Source organism: Larimichthys crocea, chromosome XVIII, assembly GCF_000972845.2.
Source record: "Larimichthys crocea isolate SSNF chromosome XVIII, L_crocea_2.0, whole genome shotgun sequence".
NCBI classification, from domain to species: domain Eukaryota; kingdom Metazoa; phylum Chordata; class Actinopteri; family Sciaenidae; genus Larimichthys; species Larimichthys crocea.
Window position 1 is genome coordinate 18,143,162 of NC_040028.1, and position 18,188 is coordinate 18,161,349.

An 18,188-nucleotide genomic window follows, 5' to 3' on the forward strand; every position below is an offset into this window, starting at 1 on the left:
TATCATACACAACATGAGAGTAGTATCAATTTCCTGAACTAACTCTGGGGAAGTTGACTACAGAAATCAGAAGTACTTTATTAATCCCCGCAGGGAAATTGTGAAACTCCCAAAATGTCAAACTATTCTCTTGTGTCACTTGTTAAGCAAAAACAATCTCTCAGCTTCTCTTTTTTTTTTGTGTTATGTGATTGAAAACTGAATATATTTGTGCTCTGGATTGTTGCTAAATGTCACTTTGGGTTTCTAAATATTGTGATAGACATTTTTGACTTTTTTCAGACTATACATCCAGACAATGAATCAGTTTGTCGATAATTAGAATAAACACTTTTAAACTTTTTGAACTGAATTGTAATCTTTTATTTTGACAGCCCGTTGACATTTCATGAGCTCTCATGGTGAAGAGTGAATTTAATAGATTCTCTTCTTCTGTCTTGTATTGTACTCGGCTGCTGTCTACGAGTTTGTTGGGTTGAAGTCGTCTGAAAATGTGATCTGCGAGGGCGGTGGGCTCATCGACATACGCTGCATGTTTGGTAGTGGTCGTCCTCTCTCATCGGCTCCCTTTTCCTACTTTTTCCTCTCACGCAGGTCATAAACCGCATAATCCTCCTCCTGAGGACAGATGACCTGCATACGTTTAACCCATCTCCTCTTACTCTCTCCCGCCATCATCACATATTCACATTGGAAGCCGGTTTTTACGAGAATCTACTCCATATTCTTATCCTTTTTTTTTGTTCACCGCCGTCTCCCGCTCACTCCCACCAAGTCATTTAGTCGTCCTTTGCTGTCTGGCAGCGTCTCGTCTCCATGTTTTCCCGTTTTGTACCGTTTCTTTGTGTAGCCCTCACAAGACTAGCTCTGTCCTCCACCCCCGCCTCTCCATCTGTGCCACGCATTTATGTTGTTTCGCTGCAGTTACTGAAGCACACATCCTGATTGCTGCCAGGTGAGCGCGCTCGCATGCATGCAAGACATGCCTTGGAACACACACACACACACACATCCACAGTGGGATACTGTTGACCAGTGGTGCATGTCAATGGCATTTTCTTTTGACAGCATTGTCATTGGGCAGCTGTGTGTTTCCATGCTTGTTGTGTTTGTCTTTTCTGGGCGCCTGGCCCCGCTGTTTGTTATTTCCAGGTGTTAAATGCCGTATTTTCCAGTCGGTAACATTCGACCTCTGTGTGATAGACATGTTGAAACTGCTACACCGGGGATTACTGCCTGCCACCTATCCCGCACCTGTCTGTGGCCTTAAGGCCTTCAAGAGAACATGCTGTTCGCTCTGAGAGAGAATCACACTGCTGTGTGTGTGTGTGTGTGTGTGTTTGTGCAGATGTGCTTGCATCAGCTTCCTTGCCATTATTTTCTTTCTCCCATACTGTCTCTTCTCCCTCTGGCCCAGTTGCTCCCTGCTGTTTTGACCATGGTCAGTGCATGAGCTCTGGCCTCCTGTGTGGCCCCCGAGGCGGGAGGCCTGGATGCCTGAGCATAGGTGGGGAGGGGCGCGCAGGGATGCCTGAGATCACTTCTTCTGCAGGACCCGGCAGCTACAGAGACAGGAAGCTGTAATTAGGACTAGTGGAGGCTTAACACTCAGGAGCTTTTTTCCCTCCTGCCTTACCCTGCCACTCTCTCTCTCTCTCTCTCTCTCTCTCAAGAGAAATGCTCCCACATTAAGAGACCAAAGCTCATAATTACGTGTGGTTGAGAGGATTGTAGTCTTCCGATGTGAAGCAATTTAATGGTTCATTTATTTACCTTCATTGCTGTGTATTTCACCGTGCAAGCCATCAGCGAACCTGAAGCGTTGTACACCGGTGTATTCGGGCTGATAATGAGTGTGTTATTTATAATGATTGTGTTATTTTGTAATCTTAAGCAAAAGGTGTGATGTGAAATGTTAATGAATCCAGATTTCTGGCGTTTGTGTCATAATCATGGTTCTGTAGTGAGGATGAGCCAATGAGGAGGTAAAGAAAACAGACAATAGAGAAGGTGTGAAATTAAGATTATGCCTTTATGTCTACAAACAGATGTTTGACCATGAGCAGCTTTTTAAATTTGAGTATCTCACAAACTGTGAACAGAGTTCAGGGTTTACTGCAGCGTTTTATAGCAGAGCTGCACCATTTTACCTGAAATAAAGAGTCCCTGCTAGAGCTGAAAGGATGGGTCAATTCATTTATTAGTCGATCGACCGAAAAGCATTCAGCATTTCTGAATATTTCATCAATGGTATTAGTTATTTGTTGGTAGATATTCACTGTTTCCTGTGCACTTTTCACCGCTTTCCAACATTTTGTAGATTAAACGACGAGTTACTGAATCATTTATGTAATTGATAATTAAGTCGAAGCTTTAGTCTCTTGTTAATTTTAGAAGAATTTATTACATTTCTACGAGACATAATGTTAGGCTTGTGGAGCCTCGGGATAAAACGAGCAGCATCACACAGAAAGTCCTTCATTAAATACACGATTTCATGAGTGAGGTGATTGTTTCAACTGTTATCTAGTGACTGAGAATGAGATTAGACGAGTCAGGACTCGTTCAGTTCATCAGGCATTTGATGGATCGGTGACGGTGCACATCGCAATTTCTGTTCAGGGCTACAATTAATGATGTCATTATCGATTTAATCTTATATTTTCTATTGATCATTTGTACCATGAGATGTCAGCTGATTTAAATCCGTCTTTAAATATCATCCTTTGTCTGATGATTCAAGACGTTCAGTTTATCTTCATCACAAATCCTCAAAACCGAGCTGCTCGATAACAGAACAATTGAGCATTTCTTAGAAGTATGTCGTGCTTGTAAGTGCTAAATAGAAAAGGTTAAAGTAAAGTGTAACCTTTAAGTTTTTCATTCTGAGCAAATGACTAACGGCTAACTAACGGCCCAATGAGTCACAATCAAGTTCTGATTTGTGAGAGAGGGGAAAAAGCTACACTGCAAGTCAGCCTGAAGTTAGTTTGACAGTCACTGTTTTACCTGAATCACCTCGCCTCAACCATCTGCAACGACAGAGAGAGAGTTATAGAGAGAGAGAGAGAGAGTTTTTTGGCACTTCTGCATCGGCTTCACTTCACAGCCTGCGGAGGTCGATGGTTGGTTTTGAGGTTGAGGTTCTTTAAATGATTCATGTTTGTGATCTTTCTTGTGTTTTAAACCGAGCTGATGTAGAGCCGTCTTTTTAGTTCTTGTTGTGCTGAAGATTTCATGAGTGAAGCTGTGAATTTGATTCCAGTTAATAGATGGTCCTGGTCTTTTAAAAAAAAAAAAATCTCTTTTTTTGTGTTATGAGTGGAGAGCAGCCAAGTTCTGCCCTGCAGGCGCTGTTTTCCTGCGGTGTGTGAGCAGTGTGTTTTCATGTGCACACCGCCTCATTGAATGCATGTGCACTCTCCACTAATTTGTACCACTCCTCTTCTCAGGGTCCTGTTATAATCTGGTGGACACGTGGACATGAAGAAATAGAAGCATCAGTTGAGGTGAGCGTCTGTTAAACTTGTGTTTTTTACTGCTCCATGTTTCCGTTCTCCCCCGAGCCGTCTCATCCTGAGCTTTCCTCTTTTACAGGCCCTCCAGCTGACCTCTGGGCTCAATCCTGGCCGTGGGGGCTTTGTCGTTGGTGGGCCAGTTCAACAGGCGTGCATGTGAGTGAGAGGTGATGAAGTCCAGTATGAGGCAGTGGCGGAGGTTGGTGCTGGTGGGAATGCTGGCCTGGGCTCTCCTCTTCCTCGCCCTCCTTTCTTACTTTCTGGATGCTCGTGTGACTGAGCCCCTGACCTCTGCTGGCTCTTTACTCTCCCAACACCCCGACACCCGTCGCCTGGCCTCTATACAGGCCACCCATCAACAGAACGCCAACCTGGGCTCTCGACCTGAACAGGTTTCCAGCTTAACTACAACCAACCCCAGAGATGAGCCGGAGCCTTCTGCCAGCTCCACGACGCCAGAGTTCGGCCTGGAGGCGAGCCACAGCCCCAACAGTGCTCCCTATGCCATGTATGGTGGCAATGAAGCCAGCCAACAGGACTACCTGGACCCACAGAGCCTGGCTGCCTGGTCCTCGTTTGGTACAGAAAATGTCGGTTCTCACTCGGACCCGATAGTCCAGAGCCGTGAGAGAACGTCCCAGACTACAGAGTACCAGAACCATGTGAGCGCCACACGTGACCACGGCGGGGAGGAGGACGAAGAAGACGAGAGAGAAAATGAAGATGAAGAACTAGAAAACAGGATGAGGACTACAGCAGGCAGTAGGGCTGGTGGTGACTCCTCTGATCTGGAGGAATATAACTTCTCCAAGTCGGCCTCTGTGGTTCAGCGGCTGTGGCGTGGCCGAGCGTCCGCCAGCATGCTGAGCCCTCGGCTGCAGCGTGCCATGAAGGAGTACGTCAGCGGCAACAAACACCACGTTTCCTACAAGGGGCATCGCAGGGCCGCTCAGAGCGCCAAAGAGCTGCTGTGTCAAATGAAGGCCCAGGCCCGGCTGAGGACAGTGGACGGGTCGGAGCCGCCCTTCTCCTCGCTCGGTTGGGCTCGTCTGGTGCCGGCTCTTCCCCTGGAGGAGCTGCACAGACGGCAGGACCAGAGCAGCTTCAAGACCTGCGCGGTGGTCACCTCGGCCGGAGCCATCCTGCGCTCAGGACTGGGCAAAGAGATCGGTGAGTAGAAAGAGAAATGATCTAGAGTAAGGCCAACAAGGAAGTGATCTAGTGGGAAACTTTCCCTGGGAATTAACGTGAATTTATGGGAATAAGCGGTAATAAACCAGGAATTTACAAAAGTGAAGATTGGCCCTTAACAGGGAACTTAAATATAGTTGGGGAAAATATATTTTAGCATACCATAAATTTCCATAATTCCCATGGAGTTTTTGATTTTGAATATTTATCATAATTATATGCCACAATATATTTAGAGCAAAGACATTTTACATTAAAATGTAAAAGTCTTAAACGGGGAAAAGAGTTTTGTAGAAGCTTGTTTGGATTCCTCAAAGCAAGATATGGGAAAAAAAAAGTAACTGTAGGCATTTTACTGATGCATTATGAGAGAAATAATACCATTGTTAGACAGTTGACAGGACAAAATATTAGGAATGGCACGCTGCAGCCAAAGGTATAAGTTGAAAGACTTGGCTTTTTAAAAAATGCTGTTTTGTCTGCCTCAGTACTTGAACTGGAAACTACAGAGATTACTCAGTAACTTCCATGGCGTTTGATTTGTATATTTCTGTGATACAAGGTTAAATTTAAGCCCGCTGAAGACACTAAAAAAAGCTCAAGTGGTCATTAAAATGATTCAAGGTCTCTCGTCCAGTTAACTTCATGGAAATCCGACCGTTAGTGTTTGACATTTGTCAAGGACAAAACATTCATCCTTCATTCTCCAAGAATAATTGCCAACAAAAGGAAGAAATTACATAAATCCTGAAACAGTGATCTTTGTTTGAGACGGGCGATTATGACTTAAGACTAATCTGTCCTGTTTGCTGTTACTCTGTATTTAAACACTTTCACCTTCCACCAGTGAAGCATTTCATTATTTCTTATTAAGGCGTGAAGTAGGTTAGAGCTGTCTCCTCACAGCAAGAAGGTTACTGGTTCAAACCTCGCTGAGGGACTTTCTGTGTGGAGTTTGCATGTTCTCCTTTTTTAGCTTCCTCCCACAGACCTCCAGAAGACGTGCACTTAATATCTTAATCGCTGACTCTAAATTGTCCGTGGGTGTGAATGTGAGTGTGAATGCTTGTTTGTCTCTGTGTGTGTCCTATGATGATCTGGCGACTTGTCCAGGGTGTGCCCAGCCTCTCGCCATAAGTCAGCTGGCACAGGCTCCAACCCCGCGCAGCCCTCACGAGGACGAGCGGTTACAGAAAATGGATGGATGCGTTATTTCTTATTTATGTAGTCGTTTGATATAATTGCTTCATTAGCGGCAGTTCAACATCATGAAAGCACGACAGAGCAGAGCTGCTCCTGAACAGTACAGGTATAACAAGATTACGAGGATCCAGGTTAAGGCGTTTACCGCAGCTTGCCAACAGCTCCAGCTGAACATAAGCGATTCAGGTAGCAGGCTCAACTCCTCACTGTATATATGTCAACATGGTGTATTCCAACTCAAACATTTTAGCTTGATCTCTTGAGCCTTTGAGCACGGCGCCGTGCGCGCTGAGATATTGAATTTTAAAGGTCGACAAATATCCATTTACATCTATAATGACAGGCTCCAGTTTTTTTTGGCGTGACATTTGCTGATTAACTTGTCAAGCCGACTGCGAGCGGGGTTGAGCGCGTGCCTAGTGGGCTATACGTCTTTTGTGTTTGAATGCCCGTGCTCTCGGTTTGGAGACTTTTTGGCAGCTTTTCGGTTAGTGGGGAGAGTGTGAAGTCTGTGACAGATGGCTCACTCGAAGAAAAACTCAACCCCCCTCTGGTAACCAATCAGGCTCCTTCACATCACGTATAGCCTCCTTGCATTCTCTCGTGCATTCAGCAGCTCGGGCTCCGTCCTCTCTTTGATAGGTCTTTTTTATGTATGCTGTAGACACAAGCTGCCCCAGATAACGCTGTCGCAGACAGACAGGTAATCAGATGCACGCAGGTGATGGAGATCTACATTTGCACTTGACCTTGTGGTCGCGGTGGAATTAACTTGTTGTGCTGTGTCAGTGAAAACATCAGCGCTGCAGTCTGTCAAACACTGATGCTCCTCAGGTCGGATATATCTATAAAGCTGCAGATGCAGACAGGTTACAGACTAAAGGCGTGTTCAGGTTTAGCATGCATGCATGCATGATGATGTATCTGTTTAGTGTGAGGAACATTTGACTGTCCTCGTGTAAGGTAGCAAAGAAACGAGAAGGCAGACTTCAATTTTGGGCACCAGGCCTTGGATTTAAACTCTGCAGGTGCCTCTAAATCTCTGTTGTTATATCATCATCCCCCCCCTTTGTTTTTGGTTTGTGGCCAGTAATGTGACCCACATGCACATGCTCATAAACAAAGACAAGTGAATGTGTCTCTCAGCTCTACACTTCATCATCGCCGTCTCTGTTTTGAATGAACATGCTTGTTAAAAAGCGATTCCAAGCCTCCATGCGCCGTCAGAGATTCGTTAGGAGGAGAGAAATGTTGTCAGATAAAGAATTATAACTCGTGACGGTTTATTCTCCGAGGACCGCTGCATGCATCTTTATATCAAACAGCGGCACAGTATTGGTTCAGTGTGTCATCATCGTGGCAATCAGTTCAGGGGGAGAGATTTCGCTTGACGGGGGGCTTTTACTGACTTGACGAATGAGATAAAGGTTATAGAGGCGATTAATTATGAAACAGCCTCACAGCGTTGGAAGAGGCTTGACTTTGTTACATCAATTCTCAGGCTCAGCTTCAACAGGAAATCAAACCGCATTGATCCCCGCTCCATCTACTTCGCTTCAACCTACTTTACCAAGCGAAGGTCTGCACGGCACCACGCTGTGCCGCTGTGAATCGGGACACATACAAACAAACTGTAAGGATGAATCTTTTTTTCTGTGGCACTTTTGGGTCGGCTGACATTTAGATTATCAGGTTTGTCAGTGGCTGCAGCACAGAGTTCATCCTGTGAGAGCTTTGATGTTGTGGTTTTGGTTCAGTGTTCAGGGTGTGTGTGTGATTTATGGCTGCCATCATGTGGTTAACAGGATGAACTGCACCATCAGGACAATGTAGGACGGAGCAATAACAGGAGTCATCTAAACGTCCTGCAGCATGTCGTCTCTTTGTGAAGTTTAGTGTCTTAGGAGGTTTGACTCAACTCGAGTTCATAGATTGTGGTCATCCACCTGCAGTGCGCTCCTCCAATGAATGACGCCTGGCTCTGTCACCCGTTTTCTCAGGGCGATCCAAACTTTTTGTGGAACATCCTACCAGTTCCAGATCAGGGGCGTCCCTCTCTACCTTTCGAAACCTTCTAAAGACCTCCAGCTCTTCAGAGAGGACCTTCTTTCCAACAACTGGACATAATAAATCTACCCCCCCCTCTACATCTGTCTCAGTACTAACATGTCCATGTCACTCTGTACCTTGATTGTTTTTGTAAGTTGCGTTGGATTAAAGCGTCAGCTGAATTACTAAATGTAATGTTGAGGACAGATCCCGTATCTCTCAGTCTGGGCTGGTGAAGCCTCTACCGTCCCTCCTCGTCTTGTTTTTCAGGAAGATTTGGATCATGATTTTAAGATTTCTTTGCAAAGTAAATATGACTAATTTGTGTCTTTGTGTAGATTTTAAAATGCTCTTTTTTTTCTTTACTGCATTAAAAAGAAAATACAATGCGGTGGACCATACTATAGAAAATATGGGCGTTGCATCCGTGACCTCACCCATGGTTGTCTGAAGAGCGGCGGTGGAGCTCATAGTGGGGTGGCTCCGGCCGTCACCATCATGTCAGTTCTGCCTCTGCAGGATAATCTAAAAATGGGCAAAGAGCGTAGGTGGAGCGGAAGCTGAGGCAGGCTTAATGACGTCTGGTTGCTCAAACAAGCCACCTGTGACGGCACCCCACCTGTCAATAAAGGAGCCACTCTGTTAATTATTCATAACTTTAAGCCTTAATATAATTTGAACGGGCGAGTTATATAAAAAAATTCTGACTCAGTGCAGTCGTCACGAACGGGGAAATTAGCTACAGAGGCCAAAATTCGAGGTTGCCACTTGTGGTAGACCTGCCAGGAGATCTGACCTTGAATCAGTGAGTTATATATATTGTTTCAGAGTTTTTAAGAGTATAAAGACGTGTGTCTAACATGACAGCACTCTGCTGATGTCGGTGGACGCAATAAATTAACAGTAGACATGTGAGTCAAGTCATTTGGTCCAAATTTAGTAAAGTTGAGTCAGTCCTTTATCAAAGACAAGTCAAGTCACTTTTCCACCCCCAGAATGCTGCAGTCTTACCTGCAGTATCCGATCTTTATGATGAGAAAAGACAAGATATGTAACCTGTCTAATAAGATTTCGTATGATAATTGACGTACAGACTGCGTTGCAGTGCGTCGACGGGTGCCGACCTCAAACCATAAAATGAATTTAGTGCAATAGGAGGAATGTAACGTGTCAAACATGGACGCAGCGCATCAACAGAGGAGCAGTGGCTTCAAGTTTAATCTCACGGACTCGGATGAATTCACTCGTTCCTCCGGCACTGAATGAATTAAGTTCTCTATGACAGAGTTTGAATAATGTTGTTGTATCGCCGCAGTTTAATCACAGTGTATGTCGCCAGCTTCACGTCCTTTTATTGGACACCTGCCACCGAGAAACAATGCCGCTGAAACAAACAACTCACTGCACACGTGAACCTGAGCAGTATATATGGATTTTTTTTTCGCAGTCAGTTTACAGTAAAGACGAGCTTCACTTTCAGTTTCTTGATGTTAAAAACTCCCAGCTGTTAAACGTGCTGATGTCTCAGCGATGAGGTTTACACAAAAAAAAGTCCCCAGAAAAATAGAAACCAAAAGTATTAAGACAGGAGAAGCATGCTCGTTTCATCTGAAGTCCTATATGAAGACTATATACGCTTTGTTTGTGCTGTCATGTCTGAATGCAAAGTTAAATCATGATTGGCAAAGATTCCTGAAATTTTACTTAATTGGATTGTACAATTATACTCCATAAACCGGTAATTTGGTGTAATAGTTTGCACTGGATATACTATTATACTCCACCGAGGAGGTTCTGTGTTTTTTGGGGGGTTTGTCTGTCTGTCAGCAGGATTACAGAAAAACTTCTGGCCTGATTTTCTGCTGGTCAGGTTTAACTCCGGCCAAGGAAGAACCCATAAACCTTTGGCTGAGAATCACGAGGTGGATTCAGACATATAGTGCCTGCAGTGTTACATATCATAGAGGAATACACTCTGAGTGGCCCTCTAGCTGTTGTAAAGCATTTTTCATCATTTGATAAATGTGAAAACAAAGTGTGTGTGGAAGATCGATCCCGGTCAGGTTGAGGTTAGTGAACTCAGTCGGTTGTTTCTCTTTTTGTGAGTTTTTGTGGTCTTGGGTGAATTATTTTTTTGTTGTAGCTTAGTGAGGAAGTAGTAGAAGTGCAGAGAATTCAGCAGAATGAAATAAAAGCTTCAAAATAGTAAAAGGTAAAAGCTCGGAGAACTCCTGCACGTCAAGGACTGTTAAAATGGGCTGAATGTAGACTGGTAGCTGCTCATGTATTCATTTTAGTCTGATGTGAAAATATGAGAATTCTGGGTTATATCTTTCTTGCAGAGCACTTGACAGGTTTGAACCTCCAGAGCTCCTCCTGTAACGACGGCCATGAGTAAAACATCACTTCATGTTCAGGCGTCGCGGTCAGACCAGATTGAGAATTAAAAAAGCGAATTCAATTCATACATTTGATGGCATGTCAGGCGTGATTTAGAAATATTTCCGGCACTGATAGAAACATGAAAAGGGACGAGGAGCCGAACGTTTAAAGAGGTGAAACCAGCTGTGGTGTTACTACGACGCGTCATCGTCACAGCGAGTGTAAAACAGGATGTTTACAGACTGTCAGCTGGAGACCATTAAAACATCAAGAAAAACAATATTAGAAACATTACTTAAAAAAAACATTAGATAAGTAAATTAATCAATTAATGAACAATCCTATAAAATATGAATTTATGAGTGATTCATAATTATGTAAATTAATTCAATTAAAATAAAGAGAAACAAATTACCTGTATAAATGGAAACCTATACATGTTTCCAAATAATGTACAAAATAAAGTGCATAAATTCAAATGATAAACAATAAAAAAAGTCCAATTAATAAATAGTAAATTAATATTAGAAATAAGCGATGAAGTGAAATTAAACGAAAATACCTATTGTAATGGAAACCTATGTGCATATGTATAAAAAGTGCATAAATACAAACAAATAACATAAAAAATATATAATAAATGTAATGTTATAATAAATGAAACTTAAAATAAATATAGGCATAAGAAAATAACCTGAAATGGAAACATCTGTACAAAAATAAAGTACATAAATCCAAATGATAAACAAAAAAAGTGAAATTATAAGAAATTCATTTAGAAAAGTCACTTTTTCACAAAATATTCTTTATTCTGAAGATTCAGTAAAATCCAGCTCAGATTATTTTGTCTCCGTTTGTCAGCAACATTCATTTCAAAGAGCACGACCTTTAAGAAAACCCTTTTACAATAGATCGTCAGGTGTAGCCCTGCAGGGAACACTCCTGTTTCCAATATTGTATTGGCAAACTCAAACTCTCAAAGCTTTGTGAGAACGCGTTCCCCGACTGTTCGCAGCCGGTAGCTGCCGTTGTGAATGCCAGTCGGCGTGGAGTGATGGCAGTGATGAAGGAGCATCGGCTCGTGAGCTGGACGGATCATCAATCTGGTGTCAGATCAACGCAGGACTGACGGATCGATCCACTGACAGACAGACATTACAAGTTTCTCATTATTACTAAGAGCATCCATCAAAGCGTTCATGTTGGTGTGACTGACGCAGTAAATATATATATATTCTATGTGTGAATGAACTGTAATGCTTTTCTTGTGGTGGCCAATCAGTTACAAGAGCTAACCACTAGAGAGCACTTTGGTCATGTCTGTGAGCCGGCCAGGCGTCACTGTGATCATAATAAAGTCAGTCTTCATGTTGTCCTGGTGACTCCTGCCTCAAACTATTTGATGCCGCTGAGCCATTGTTCTCACTGCAGCATCGACAACAACGTGTGTGTGTGTGTGTGTGTGCACATGAGTTTGAAGTCATTTATTCTCGTTTCAGAGAGCCTCAGCGTGCCTTCATGTAGTTATTATCTCTCTGTGCCTCTAAAATCAACAAGAGGAGGCAGCAGCTTCTGAAAGACAGTGGTGACTAGCTCGAGACCCTGACAAGCTCTGGCTAATGTGCGATTTGAAACTGATGTTGACATAATTTTTTTTCTCTTCGTGTTGCATTTATGTGAACAACTCGAGAGCTGGCTGTCACCTCGGTGACAAACACATCGGCTGATTTTTAAATTGCTGCTCTGTCTCTCGAGGTTTTCGTGTGAAGAAAACAAACAAAAAAATAAAATTTTGGCGTCAAACTGAAGCATGGCTCATTGAGATAAATACACCCAGCTTTAGTTTTTAGATTTTCCTGTGTCAAGGTCACTTTGTCACCTGCTTTAATTGACTTGTGGTTTGTCTTTCAGATACTCACGATGCAGTTTTACGGTTCAACGCGGCACCCACGGAGGGATACGAGAGAGATGTGGGCAACAAAACCACTATTCGCATCATTAACTCGCAGGTATGATGCATAATAATGAATCATTAATACATTAAAAAATTGAAAAACACACAGTGAGTGGCCCATGATGGAAATATGAATGATTTATGACTTCTGTTATGTTTTGACATGAGGTGACCGTTTATTTACGACTGATTTACATTTCATTGTCTATAACGATGTTTCTCAAACGTACCGCGTACCGCCTCAGAAAATATTCGTCTCTCCAAGTACCACAGATGTTAAAATACAGTCAGTCGACCGTGTTCAGCTACAGGAAGTTCACACAGGTGGCAGATTTACTGTAAAAAAAATGTGTGTAGATGACAGTAAAAATATGTTTTCCTATTTACAGTAAAACACTGTCATGTTTCATAACTTTTATTTATATGCCACTTTAAGGGAATTTCCAGAATAAAGTAGTATTTTATATTAGAGACTGTTAATTATACGATAAAACACTGTAATGTCACATTTTACAGGATTTTAATGTCATGTAAAATCTACAGATGGAATAAAACGGCAACCCTAAACACGAAATCAACAGTACTGATCTCCTTTTACTGTAATGTTAGAAAAGGTTATACTGCATTTATTACGGTAAAATTCTGTCAACCACAGCTGCCTGTTTTTTTGTTTTTTTTTACTGTAAAATCAACATGTAATGGAAATTCTTAAGAAAAACCCTTAAATAAGTAGGACTGGATTCAAAGTATTAAAGTTTAAGTTGAATTTATTATTCTTGTACAAGAAGGAGCGTTTAACAGTGCAGCACACAAGAAGGGTTACAAAGAAAAGGCTCCTCGATGAGCTCTAGTTAGTTCTTACACTTTTTTTTTTTTTTTTTAAATGAGCTCTCTCGGACACCTCCCCGCTGATACAGATAATATCATAATGTCCTTTTTTTGGTTTTCTGCTCAGTAATGAGCATTGTGTTTCTTATCCAAATGATACTTCCCTAGCCTGCCTCTCTTGTCCTTGTACTATTGATTTATAATTATCTCTCCCTGCCAGCCTCAGTAAACACAGGCCAGATAAGGAAAGTGCATGAGACATGCAAAAGACAGAATACACACACACACACACACACACTATATGAATTTTTTTGTTTTTTTTTGTTTACTGTTGTCGTTTGTCGTTTGGAGTGTTTGAACCATTTATTTTGCCTCCACTTCGTAGTTAACGTCACATTTTAGCTCTTCACTAATCACTGATTTAAGTTATTCTCTGCTCTACCTGCATGAAAGTCACTATGCATCAGGCTGATGTTGAACCAAAATGAAAAAATAAATTACATTCCAGTGTAGTATTTTGATATTATACGTTTTTTAAAATAAATTTATTTCAGTGATTCCTCCACGTATCACCACAGGGAGGTTGAGTACCACAGTTTGAGAACCAGTGGTGTATATTTTTGGAATATCTTTGTTCCCGATTCATTTTTTTTGTTTTTGTTCTTCTCTGCAGATTTTGGCCAATCCTAGACATCGATTCAACACAAGCTCAATCTACAAGAATGTGACTCTGGTGGCCTGGGATCCTGCACCTTACACCGTCAACTTACAAAAGGTATGTATTCATTTATTTTTGTTCATACCTTCACGAGCCCGATGCTCACACGTCTTTGGTGTCATAACAAACACGTTTCCCATTGAACCTGCTGCTGTATGCCTTTTTTAAAGTCAGCTGATGTGAAGACGGAGAATGTGAAGAATTATAATTGGACGTACGATACGTCAGGAGAACTCGACAGGAATTCATCCTTGTTTCCTTTTTTGTGTGTCTTTTTTTTCGCCCTGTTTTCTTTGTGCTACCTCCTAATTATCATTCAGAGGCTTGTCTGCTGCCACGATCGATTCGACTTCTGCAGTGGTTGAAGTGTTCAGGTTAATAACTAAAGACAACGCTTTGCAATTAAATTTGATTTGCATGCTGCGTGCAGCCTTCGCTCTGAATAATTTCAATTATTTTGCCCGTTTCTATTACGTTGGAACATTAAAAACGTCCTTGCCTGTTCTTTTCCTTCTTTCGCTGTTCAGTTTTTTTTCCCCACTGGCTTATACATGAACCACTTGTCCTTCTAAATGAACAGTGACTAGTTTTCAGGCTTTAACCTTTGGTTCTCTGTGGGACTTATTATGAAGCTCAGTCACATAATTTACTATTGCACAATAAGTGGAGTGTTACTGCTCTCATCTCTGCATATTATGAAGCCGAAGAATGCTTTTTACTCAGCTAAAGACACCTGAAGCCGAACAAAGCGAACACTGACACAAAAGGGTAAAGAAGGAAAGAATATGGTGTTTTTTATGAAGGACATGATGTGCTACACTGACACTTGACCTTTTTCTGTAAAGCCCTGTTGCACACAGTGCCAGTAATTACCTCTTGGAAGTCCATTCGATCTCTCTTACAGCCTTAGCACTCACGTAATCTCGTTTAAAATGCTTCATCCAGTGATTTTTGTTGTTAAGGCCAAATGATTCTTCGTTACACCTAAATGTATGTTGTGATTTAACATAGGTGCTGTATTTATAATTCATTTCAACACTGGTTTCATTTCGGACTGTTTAGAGCGATGTTTTACACCATGTACCACCTCAGAACATTTTCGGCTCTCCAAGTATTCTCAGGTTAAAATCCAGCAGCGTCGGCTCGACCCTGTTCACATAGGAAGCTTTATTCCTTTTCAGAAGATTTTTTTTTTTTCTTCTTCCTGAACAGAAGACCAAGACCCAGAGCTCACCTGGTAGAAAAGTTGTACTCCGGATCTACATGTTTCCTGTTTAGAACACACAGTTGCAGAGCCACAGAGCAACCTCTGTGGCTGGTAAATGAAGACATTGCATAGTGCAAAAAAAAAAAAAAAGCTGCAGTTCCTCAAACGTCCACTTGAAGCTGGCTCCAGAAGTGAGTCAGTCTCCATAAGTCCCCATGTTAAAAACTTCACAGCAGAAATAAACATGTTTACAGCCTGGTACAAAAAACAGTTTTGGTCTCTGTAGCTAATTTCCCCAGTTCGAATAAGAGCGTGGACGCTTTGATTGACAGGTGGCTTGTCATTCGGTTGAGGGACGTTGAGGCAGGATTGTCAACATGATGGCAAAGCCACAGATTTTGAGCTTCACAACAGCTCTTCAGAAATCTGTGACGTCACTCATACACTTCAGCAAGAAGCCGATTAAATATATAAGTAAATTTTTAGACAATTAGACTTTCTCAGGCATGGTTTGGATTGCATGTATCCTCATATTGAATTAACCTTAACCAAACATATCTTAGATACTGCAGGACTACATTAAGGCAGAAGCATCTTTTTATTGTGTCTCCCTCGTTCAGTCTTTTCTCACCCTCTGTTCTTTGTGCTGCCTCCTAATTAATATTCAGGGAGTAGTGCACGTGTATTGGGGGATGTGAAAAAGTATTGTGTGCATGTGATTGTCGCTTCATTTAAAGGTAAAGATTTTAATTAAAAGTCAATTATGAATCTATGGAAAAGCACAATATTTCTGTGTTTTTCCCTGGAAACTATTAGAACTGACCTTCATTTCTCCGATAGGTGATGCACTGATTACATCACCGTGCTCACAGTTTAATCCATTCTCTGAGAGCGCACGTGTTCGGAGAACAATAGGACAACATTCGTATCCACAGGGGTGGAAAATGTGTCTTTGTTCCACAAATTAAGACGGCGAACGCCACACGCTGATGTCAATAAACTTTATATAAAAAGCTGCGCCGAAGTGCATAAACTTGAATTTCCATTTCAAGGATGTTTAAGTCCTGTTTGTTCGTTGCGTGCCCTTGAGTTGAAGGATCCCTCGCACCAGAGGTATTCTTTAACACCCCCTGTGTTCTCAGATTCATAATGGAAGTGGTGTTCAGTGCCATTAATCATAGACGGCATTGTTGCAGCTCGTCAAGTGTTTTTTCCCCAGCTGTTTTGACAATTCCAGCCTGCTTGGTTTTATTCACAGCAGACTGCTGACGACATGTTAAATATATATTTAAAGGGGGTTTAATTTCCTGGATTTCTTTCATATAAATACAAAAACAAAACAATCTTTCAAGGATCTTTGATGCAGCCGCTCGATCATCTGTATAAGACCTTACCTGCACAGGCATATATGCATGCACTACACACACACAGGACACACTGTTTCAGTCTTATTTTGTTCAATGCATACCGTGTATATATCATCCGTTATTTATGTGTTAGTGTAACAACAGGAACCACAGGTGAATAAAACATCGCCTCGCCTGCTGTGAAAGAAAACATGAATTACACAGTTATAACCAGCACGACACAGCACGTTTTTTCTTATGAAGGGGACTCATTAAAGTCATTAAAAGGACAACAGCTTCTGGATGTGTTCACATTTTAGAGGCCATGATATCATCTGGCACGTCTCTTTTGACATTTGCGAAAAAAGGAACATCCATCCATCTCAGCTGCTGACAGGACGAAGGCGCGCTCTCTCCATCAGTTCACCGGAAAGATGAACAAAGATGTTTCAGAGAGACAACAGAGGAAGACGTGTTCTCTCTAGCTCGCTTGCAGCTTTTATACTTTTTGCTACCTGGAGTCTGCCGAGTGTGTTGAAATCACATTCATCTTAACTCTCTCTCTCAACAAGTAATTAAATTGGCCTAAACACCAATATAAGTTGATAACCGTACTATATTTTAATTCACATGGAGTCAAGCCAGTTTTATTTATAATCACAAACCTTCCTCAAGGGGCTTTACAGTCACTACCCTTGATTCAGGTGAGGAAATGTGTCCCCAATAAACTTTTAACAGAGGAAAAAATGGAAGGAAACTAAAATAATCAAATGGATTATATGATTTTGGGATGTTGTGGAACTTCAGGTGTCACCAAACAGACATGTAGGCCTACGTCACTCTGGCCACCATGTTGGCAGTCCTGCCTCTTCCACCTCCCGGCTAATCTAAAAATAGGCAAAGACGTGACCTGAGGTGGTGCTGACAGACGCCTGTGTGCCCAAACAAGCCATCTGTAACAGCATCAAAGCGTCCACGCTCCTAATCCTGCATAACTTTAAGCCTTAATATAATGTGAACAGGTGAGTTGTATATAAATTCACCCTCAGTACAGTTGACATGAACTGGGAAATTAGCTACAGAGACCAAAACTGTTTTTTGTACCAGGCTGTAAACATGTTTATTTCTGCTGTGAAGTTGGACATTTGAACATGGGGACTTATGGAGACTGACTCACTTCTGGAGCCAGCCTCAAGTGGATGTTTGAGGAACTGCAGTTGTTGGAAAAAAAAAAACATCCTGCAAATATAAAAAAAATTTCACTCTGGTGTAAGTTTCATATCGAGCCACAGTTGGTTTCTAAACTAGTCGACCTCGTACGTCGACGTCTTAAACTCTCAAAACATCCAACTGAAGTAACAAGAAGTAAAACACTGAGCAGAGTTGACACGTGGCAATGGGTCGCTGTCTGCTGGAGATGATTTCATACATGTTTCTATAGTTGTGATTCGAAACTGTGTAAAACGGTTGATTGACCAGAGTGTAGAAGAGTGAACGTGAATGTTTTCATCACAAGATGAGGTCTAACTTCTGCTGTCCTCCCCTCTTTCTTCCTCAGTGGTATGCCAGTCCCGACTACAACCTGTTCGGTCCGTACACGGAGCACCGCAAGCTCCATCCTGGCCAGCCCTTCTACATCCTTCACCCCAGCTATGTGTGGAAACTCTGGGATGTGATTCAGGGCAACACTCAGGAGAATATCCAGCCCAATCCTCCCTCGTCCGGCTTCATAGGTGAGTACACACACGTACGTGCATACATTGTACATCTTTTGCAGTTCTGTACTCTTATC

The 18,188-nt window shown here is 42.1% G+C and overlaps 1 protein-coding gene across 1 annotated transcript in view; it reads left to right on the forward strand.

Annotated features, from left to right (window-relative positions):
* Positions 1-18,188, forward strand: part of st6gal2a (ST6 beta-galactosamide alpha-2,6-sialyltranferase 2a) — a 40,892-nt gene that overhangs the window by 15,092 nt on the left and 7,612 nt on the right. The window contains exons 2-6 of the mRNA XM_010747251.3: positions 3,453-3,509; positions 3,598-4,688; positions 12,255-12,352; positions 13,799-13,900; positions 17,955-18,129. Of these exons, the coding sequence (XP_010745553.3) occupies positions 3,689-4,688; positions 12,255-12,352; positions 13,799-13,900; positions 17,955-18,129 (1,375 nt within the window). The 5' untranslated portion in view covers positions 3,453-3,509; positions 3,598-3,688. The remainder of the gene's footprint in view (positions 1-3,452; positions 3,510-3,597; positions 4,689-12,254; positions 12,353-13,798; positions 13,901-17,954; positions 18,130-18,188) is intronic.